The 10,000-nt window shown below is 37.1% G+C and overlaps 1 protein-coding gene across 1 annotated transcript in view; it reads right to left on the reverse strand.

Moving 5' to 3' along the window:
• otud5a (OTU deubiquitinase 5a) overlaps positions 1-3,803 on the reverse strand; it is a gene marked incomplete at its 3' end in the record, with an annotated part of 25,760 nt that extends 21,957 nt beyond the window's left edge. Inside the window, exon 1 of the mRNA XM_080054152.1 lies at positions 3,279-3,803. Coding sequence (XP_079910278.1) covers positions 3,279-3,581 — 303 coding nt within the window. The 5' untranslated portion in view covers positions 3,582-3,803. The remainder of the gene's footprint in view (positions 1-3,278) is intronic.
• Between the last annotated feature and the right edge of the window lie 6,197 nt (positions 3,804-10,000).

Raw genomic sequence — 10,000 nt, forward strand, 5'->3', positions numbered from 1 at the left:
AATCGGGACATCCTAAATCTTTCTTCTACCAAACTAAATAGTAGATAGTGTGGGGATTGGAGCGCAGGTTATTGGGAGAAACCATCAGACATTCAGCTCCCCCATAAAGCCAGAAAAGAATGATCTTTGCTTCATAACAAATTTTTGCGACTATTCGACTGTGAGATTGGCAGTCGAATCGTGACTATTTGGAAAAAATATATATATATTGTCTTTTAACCTTTATTTCTACAGGTAAATCCCATTGAGACCGAAGACTCTTTTTCAAGGGAGACCTGTTTACCTTTCCTACGTTACCATTCACACACACATTCATACACCGATAGCAGCAGCTAACTATCGGCATTCACACGAGGCAAAGTAGGTTAAGTGTCTTGCCCAAGGACACAACAACCATGACACAGGTGGCAGGGCGGGGATCGAACCTCCAACCCTTTGATCATCAGCCGACCCGCTCTACCAACTGAGCCACAGTCGCCCCGATTTCTATTACACAAATAGAAAAGCACAGCACATTGCAATGCGGTCCTAGATGTATACAACTTGATAATGTCGTGGATTACATTACATGTCATTTATCGGACGCTTTTATCCAAAGTGACTTACAGCTGGAGCACACATTCATACACCGATAGCAGCAGCAGCTACCACGCAGGGTGCAAGCTAACTATCAGGAGACATTTAGGGTTCAGTGTCTCTTTGCCCAGGGACACTTGGACATGTGGCGGGGAGACGGGGGATCCAACCACCGACCCTGTAGTTGCGGGTCGACTACCCTACCCCACTGAGCTACATCCCCCCTATTACATATTGTGACAGTTTGGTTTAAAGGTGTAGTCAGTGATTCTGGAGAACGCTTGTTGTCAAAATCACTTTGTCAAAATCAGTGAATATCTCCTCATGATCCACTACCTGTCTGTACTAAAAAAAATTGATAAAGAGTAACTGTTATGTGGCTAGCAATGATGGGCCCTTTGTTTACATATAATTAGTTTTTACACTCCAGTTTACAGAGCCTAGGCTGTGTATTAACACTGGATAGTTTTCAGCGCGCACACACAGTACAGACAGGTAGCGGATCATGAGGAGATATTCACTGATTTTGACAATAAGTGATTTTGACAACAAGCGTTCTCCAGAATCACTGACTACACCTTGAAAACGTTTTCCCTGTCATGTTGGGCAACTTACAAAATGTGGAAAAACAAGTCAGAAAGAGGAATGGCACATCAGTAGAGATAGGTTGCATTCCGAATCTCCTCCTCTTTCTTTTTTCTATTCTACATACTACATCCGACGATAAAAATAATCTAGTTAGGATGCAGTAGGCATACTATTGGGACATACTTTACTCTCTTAGTTCATCATAACATTGCGCCTTGATCTTGCCTCTTGCTTTTATATCCGTCGCATCCGCGTTTGTTTTCATATGGAGGCTTCGTCGATGTTACGTCACTTCACGTGCGCACTGGATTGTGGGTCAGAATCGCCCAAATAGGATGCACTTTTCAACACTAACAATCTTGGCCGCATGAAGTAGAACATCCGGGTACTTCTAACCATCCTAAATCTGGCCACAAGAATCGGGACATCCTAAATATTTTTTCTACATACTATATAGTAGAAAGTATGAGATTCAGAACGCAACCATAATGTCAAAAGTGTTTTTAAAAATACAATTGTGCACTTCTTTTTCTGCTTGGGCCCCATTAATATGTTTATATCATATACCGCTCTGGAAAAAAATTAAGAGACCAGTCTGGATTTTTCTTCAATCTTTATCTCTACATTACTTATTGAAAATGCTCTTTAATGACAATATTTTTATTGTGAATTTGGTAGAAATGTTGTCAGTAGTTTATATTATGAAACCAAAATGTTCATTCTACTCAAACATATGCCTATAAATAGTGAAACCAGAGACACTGAACATTTGGAATGGACTCTTAATTTTTTCCGGAGCTGTACATTATGTCATTGTAAATTATATATTAAAATAAATGATATTTATGTATTTAATCTATTTATCTATCCAAATGTATAAAGCCATGTATGGTTGATTTTATATTTTCAAAATAATATGCGTCTGACTTAGTGGTTATACACATTTGAAAAACATTATAAGATCACACATATATCAGGCTATATTGTACTTTCACTCTTTTCATTTTAATTGCTGCCATTCTACATCTCTGTCCAAATGTTTCAATTGCTTTTGTCTCTTGATCAGTTATTGTGTATTTGCATAGTATATTGTTGTTTTTGCTTTGCATTTGTTTGACATCATTGCAAATGAGGGTCACTCTCTCACTCTCACACTCACACTCACACACACACACACACACACACTCACACACACACACACACACACACACACACACACACACACACACACACACACACACACACACACACACACACACACACACACACACACACACACACCAACTGATCTCTCGAGTACAAATAAAGGTTAAATGAAATGAAATGAAAAATGTATTGATATTTACATACAGTATATATAGTGTTGATAATTATGAATACTAGTAGCACCATTTAATAGGTTAATAAATAGCCTAAATAAAATATACACAATAATCATCTTAGTAAATAAAACATTTTTTTTAACCAGTTTTTCTATTTGGGGTTTAATTAACGAGCATAAAATACATTATTTTATTTTAATAAAATTGTAAGAAATTAACGGCAAATTAACAGTTAAACAGTTGTAGCCAAAATGTGTCCACGTAGCCAAATAAAAAATATATACTATTACTTATTAATATTAGAATATATACAATACAGTCTTGGCATAGTAATTTTTTGATTAATTTACATATTTGTATCAATAAATTGGGGTGGACATTTATAGCATATTATGTTATATTACAGGGGATGCATGTTCCCCCCTCTATATTCATTATAAACACGGCATTAGCTTATATATAAATATTAGCATAACTACCCAACGTCAATTAGGAATAGTCGCATTATTTAACAGGTTAATAAATAAATAAAATATTAAATCATTTATTTTAGTAAATTAGATATTTTTTAACCATTTTTACTATTCAAGGTTTCATTTACTCGAGCCTTACAGACGTTATTTAATTTAATAAAATTATAAGAAATTACCGGCAAATTTTCTATGGGAATAACACATTAGGCTAGTTATTATGCTAGCTGTGTGACCCCAAAACATTGTTGTAGCCAAAATTTGACCACATAGCCCAAGAAAAATCCCTTATAGATCTAAATAAGAACCTAAATCAACCCACCATCGCTCCAGTGTTGTCCCTGGGATCGCTTGGCCCTATTACGGGGGACACAGAGCCCACAGGCGGCGGTGAGGCCTGTTGAGACCGGGCGCTCGCCTCGATGCTTCGCCGCTCTTCGCCCCTGTTAGGCGGGGTCGGCTGGTAGGTCCAGGGCGGTGGTGAAGCCCTGGGTCTGGCTCCGGCCCTGCCTGCGTGGGGGTGCGGGTGTTGGTGTGAATCCGACCCGCTCCTTCGGTCGCTGTCATCCGCATGGTCCTGGACGCCTACCCCCGAATTGGGCTTCTTCTTCGGCAGGATCGTCATGGAGAAAAATAGCCCAAATATTAGCCGTTGGAACCGCTTTTTTGGATCTAAAAAAAAACACCCAACAAACCGGAACCAACGACGTAAGCCCCCCCGAAACCAACCGACACGGACCGACAGCGACCGATCTGTTGTTTCGTTATTTTTAAAGGTTTTTTAGTTCAAGAAAAACAAAAAAAGCGAAAAAAAAGCCTCGTCGCCTCTTCCCGTTTCTCTCCACAAAACATCAACACAGCTGTGACGTCAGTGAGGACAGTGGCGTCACGTCCGGAATGCCTTCATTATTTTTTTTCCATTTTTTTTTACGACTTATATTAAATGTAATGTATTTGTTACTATTATATTCATATTAAATTATTTGTTACTATCATATTAATGTATTTATTTTCATACATTTATTAGTAGTAGCCACAGATTGTATATATTCAATCTGGTTCATTGTCTCCCACCCATTTCACCCCACTTGTGTAAATTGTTTCAATGTATCTTGTTCTTGTAGTTTTTTATGATTGTTGATTTTGTTTTTTAAACACTGCCCTTTAAGGTGACCTTGAGTGCTATGAAAGGCACCCTCAAATAAAATGAATTATTATTATTATTATTATTATTATTATTATTATTGGTGTGAATGCTGAAAGCATTCACAGCATTGATATTCACCGTATTTATTATTGGTGTGAATGCTGAAAGCATTCACAGCATTGATATTCACCGTATTTATTATTGGTGTGAATGCTGAAAGCATTCACAGCATTGATATTCACCGTATTTATTATTATTTTACTTCCGCCCGCTTTTCAGGCCCGGCCATATCTTCAACATGCTTCATTCCACAAACTATATTCAACTATCCTCATATTCAGCCCATTTTTCACATTATTGCTTTCATTCAAAAATTTCAAAAAAATTAATAACTTCATAATAAATAAGCAATTAAACCAAAATTATTTAACATTGAAGCGGATAGGAGCAGCATTCCAAACCGCTAAAACTTCCTCTGCTTTGAAACCTATCTCCTCCCGCATTTTTTCAGCTAGAGACTCCATTCAAACGTTAAACAATTCACATTAATTACAGCTATTAAAAACTCATTCAACTTTTTAAAATCTTCAACTGTCTTTGAACAAACACAGTTTTAGTTTTAAGCTTTTTTCAACCTCTTTCTAAATTTATAATGGGATCCGGATGGGACGGAATGTTCAGAGGCAGACTGGGGAAACCAACTGTTACAGTGTAGAACTGGTGTAAAAATACACCAAAACCTTCCACATAACTGCCTCTCACTCCCACAAATTAAACCCTACGTGGATAATTTTTACATCAAAATGTAGGACATATTCTGCCGGTCGCATAGATGTGACTACTGAAGCAATCGGACCTACACAATGGGAGTTTTGGGCTTCCAAGCTAAATGGTGTCCAACCAACTGCCGCCTTGATAACTGAGACATGACATTTCTGGAGAAAGGCAGACTGTACAACACCTTTAAAATGCTCTGGTTCTCATATTCTTCACATTACAGACATAATCTTCACACTGTGTCTTCATCAGATTCTTCTGGTTCTGACAATAAAATAATTTTGTCAGTTAGACTCACGGTGCGTCAGTTAGAGGCAGCGGTTTGAGGTGACGTTTCGAAAGAAATGACCTCTCTGAGGCCTCTAAAAGGTGGGATTTCTGCCTGATCACAGACCCTCAATAAGACATACACTCACCTTGGTGACTCACTCTGCCCATTAAAGGGCAATTTCACTTTTTTTTCTTGATTATTTTTTTCTTTTTTCCGCTTTATTAGACAGTTCGGAGAGGCACAGTTGAAATGGGGCAAACACTCTGCTCTTTGAAGGCCTATTTCACACATAATTTTTTTTTCATGTCTTTCAATTATAATTTGATCTAGACATTTTTAAATATTCAACAACATTCCTATTAGAGTTCAACAATTCACTACTGTTCATACTTAAGACTATTTATTACTTTTCCACATCTTCATACTCCTTTAGCTGATTCATATACATTCTCTCTCTAGGTCGTCCTCAGACGAGCCCTCCATCAAGCCATCAATGTACTTTAGCTCCAAGTCTATTCAATTACTATTTCAGTTTTAAGTTTTTTATCCATGTCTTTCAACGTATTCATAATTTCAGAAATAAATATTTTTCAAACATTCTATTTTTCAATCATTCTGTTCATTCAGATATAGTCATCCTTCGTTCTTCATCAACATTCAGCAGTGAAGTTTATTCAGCATCAGCTTCAGTTCAGCAGCGCAGCATTCACACCGCAATTTCTTCAGGAATTGCATTTCTAGTTATTATTTCACTTCCGCCCGCTTTTCAGGTCGGGCCATATCTTCAACATGCTTCATTCCACAAACTTCCTTCAACTATCCTCATATTCAGCTAATTTTTCACATTATTGCTTTTATTCAAAAATTTCAAAAAAATTCATATTATATATAAATATTCAGCTTTTTAACAAATTATTTTAACATTGAAGCGGATAGGAGCAGCATTCCAAACCGCTAAAACTTCCTCTGCTTTGAAACCTATCTCCTCCCGCATTTTTTCAGCTAGAGACTCCATTCAAACGATAAACAATTCACATTAATTACAGCTATTAAAAACTCATTCAACTTTTTAAAATCTTCAACTGTCTTTGAACAAACACAGTTTTAGTTTTAAGCTTTTTTCAACCTCTTTCTAAATTTATAATGGGATCCGGATGGGACGGAATGTTCAGAGGCAGAGTGGGGGAACCAACTGTTACAGTGTAGAACTGGTGTAAAAATACACCAAAACCTTCCACTTAACTGCCTCTCACTCCCACCAATTAAACCCTACGTGGATAATTTTGACATCGAAATGTAGGACATATTCTGCCGGTCGCATAGATGTGACTACTTAAGCGATCGGACCTACACAATGGGAGTTTTGGGCTTCCCAGCTAAATGGTGTCCAACCAACTGCCGCCTTGATAACTGAGACATGACATTTCTGGAGAAAGGCAGACTGTACCACACCTTTAAAATGCTCTGGTTCTCATATGCTTCACATTACAGGCACAATCTTCACACTGTGTCTTCATCAGATTCTTCTGGTTCTAACAATAAAATAATTTTGTCAGTTAGACTCACGGTGCGTCAGTTAGAGGCAGCGGTTTGAGGTGACGTTTCGAAAGAAATGACCTCTCTGAGGCCTCTAAAAGGTGGGATTTCTGCCTGATCAAAGACCCTCAATAAGACATACACTCACCTTGGTGACTCACTCTGCCTATTAAAGGGCAATTTCACTTTTTTTTCTTGATAATTTTTTTCTTTTTTCCGCTTTATTAGACAGTTCGGAGAGGCACAGTAAGACACACACACACACACACACAGACACACTCACACACACACACACACACACACGCACACCATAGGAATATACAGTTCTTTCTATAAATTTGACCTGCTCTATAAATTTTTAACCTCCAGATTGATGGCTTAGTGGTTTAAGTCCAGGTCTTATAATCAAAAGGTCACAGGTTCAAATCTAACTTGTGGAATAAAATTGTCACCTCAAATCTTTGTGTGAAGGGGAACGTGTCTCATGGTAAGTGCATATGACACATTAGGCATATCTAGAGTTTTTTTTTTTTTTTTTTTTTTTTAACCCTGAAATTAAAGTTGGCGGTTCAAGCCCCAGTTACCGCTAAATTTAGACTTACACGGATTTTCTTCTAACTTTGCACAAATGTTTATTATGACTCAATTATAACCCCAGAGGAGTTTAGAGGTCAAAGGTCAACTTTCAAGGTCATCATTCATTAATTTTTCATTAATTTTTCATTAATTTTTCATAAATTGTATTATTCAATCATTCTATTCATTCAGATATATTCATCCTTCGTTCTTCATCAACATTCAGCAGTGAAGTTTATTTAGCATCAGCTTCAGTTCAGCAGCGCAGCATTCACACCGCAATTTCTTCAGGAATTGCATTTCTAGTTCCGTATTATTATTCCGCCATATTCATGCACGTCCATATCTTCAACATGCTTCATTCCACAAACTATATTCAACCATCCTCATATTCAGCCCATTTTTCACATTATTGCTTTCATTCAAAAATTTCAAAAAAATTAATAACTTCATAATTAATAGCAATTAAACAAAAATTATTTAACATTGAAGCGGATAGGAGCAGCATTCCAAACCGCTAAAACTTCCTCTGCTTTGAAACCTATCTCCTCCCGCATTTTTTCAGCTAGAGACTCCATTCAAACGTTAAACAATTCACATTAATTACAGCTATTAAAAACTCATTCAACTTTTTAAAATCTTCAACTGTCTTTGAACAAACACAGTTTTAGTTTTAAGCTTTTTTCAACCTCTTTCTAAATTTATAATGGGATCCGGATGGGACGGAATGTTCAGAGGCAGAGTGGGGAAACCAACTGTTACAGTGTAGAACTGGTGTAAAAATACACCAAAACCTTCCACATAACTGCCTCTCACTCCCACAAATTTAACCCTACGCGGATAATTTTTACATCAAAATGTAGGACATATTCTGCCGGTCGCATAGATGTGACTACTTAAGCGATCGGACCTACACAATGGGAGTTTTGGGCTTCCCAGCTAAATGGTGTCCAACCAACTGCCGCCTTGATAACTGAGACATGACATTTCTGGAGAAAGGCAGACTGTACCACACCTTTAAAATAGTCTGGTTCTCATATTCTTCACATTACAGACACAATCTTCACACTGTGTCTTCATCAGATTCTTCTGGTTCTAACAATAAAATAATTTTGTCAGTTAGACTCACGGTGCGTCAGTTAGAGGCAGCGGTTTGAGGTGACGTTTCGAAAGAAATGACCTCTCTGAGGCCTCTAAAAGGTGGGATTTCTGCCTGATCAAAGACCCTCAATAAGACATACACTCACCTTGGTGACTCACTCTGCCTATTAAAGGGCAATTTCCCTTTTTTTTCTTGATCATTTTTTTCTTTTTTCCGCTTTATTAGACAGTTCGGAGAGGCACAGTAAGACACACACACACACACACACACACACACACACAGACACACACACACACACAGAGACACACACACACACACACAGAGACACACACACACACGCACACCATAGGAATATACAGTTCTTTCTATAAATTTGACCTGCTCTATGAGTTTTAACCACTAGATTGGTGGGTTAGTGGTTCAAGTCCAGGTCTTATAATCAAAAGGTCACAGGTTCAAATCTAGCTTGTGGAATAAAATTTTCACCTCAAATCTTTGTGTGAAGGGGAACGTGTCTCATGGTAAGTGCATATGACACATTAGGCATATCTAAAGTTTTTTTTTTTTTTTTTTTTAACCCTGAGCTTAAAGGGGCAGTGTGTAATATGACATCATCAAGAAAGTTCTACAAAGTTCTAGAATGCAACACTCCCTGGGTAACCCCACCCCTTTAGAATAATAACAGAAGCTACAGTGGCCTTCAAGGACAAGAACAATTCTAAATTTTAAACAATGCACCTGATGACATTCCAAAAACATGGATGCCTCCATACGACTTGCCTGCTCAATGTACAAAATGTAATATTAATATTTGTAATTCTCCGCTCAAGAGGATAATTCAGATTATTGGCAGAGGTGATTTTACACCAATGAGGACATATTTATGAATGAGGATATTGATTTTAGCTAATGAATTACTTAAAATGTTACACAGTGTCCCTTTAAAGTTGGCGGTTCAAGCCCCAGTTACCGCTAAATTTAGACTTACACGGATTTTCTTCTAACTTTGCACAAATGTTTATTATGACTCAATTATAACCCCAGAGGAGTTTAGAGGTCAAAGGTCAACTTTCAAGGTCATAATTCATTAATTTTTCATAAATTGTATTATTCAATCATTCTATTCATTCAGATATATTCATCCTTCGTTCTTCATCAACATTCAGCAGTGAAGTTTATTCAGCATCAGCTTCAGTTCAGCAGCGCAGCATTCACACCGCAATTTCTTCAGGAATTGCATTTCTAGTTCCGTATTATTATTCCGCCATATTCATGCACGTCCATATCTTCAACATGCTTCATTCCACAAACTATATTCAACCATCCTCATATTCAGCCCATTTTTCACATTATTGCTTTCATTCAAAAATTTCAAAAAAATTAATAACTTCATAATTAATAAGCAATTAAACAAAAATTATTTAACATTGAAGCGGATAGGAGCAGCATTCCAAACCGCTAAAACTTCCTCTGCTTTGAAACCTATCTCCTCCCGCATTTTTTCAGCTAGAGACTCCATTCAAACGTTAAACAATTCACATTAATTACAGCTATTAAAAACTCATTCAACTTTTTAAAATCTTCAACTGTCTTTGAACAAACACAGTTTTAGTTTTAAGCTTTTTTCAACCTCTT

Source organism: Ammodytes marinus (genome assembly GCF_949987685.1).
Source record: "Ammodytes marinus genome assembly, contig: scaffold_129, whole genome shotgun sequence".
Taxonomy (NCBI): Eukaryota; Metazoa; Chordata; class Actinopteri; order Uranoscopiformes; family Ammodytidae; genus Ammodytes; species Ammodytes marinus.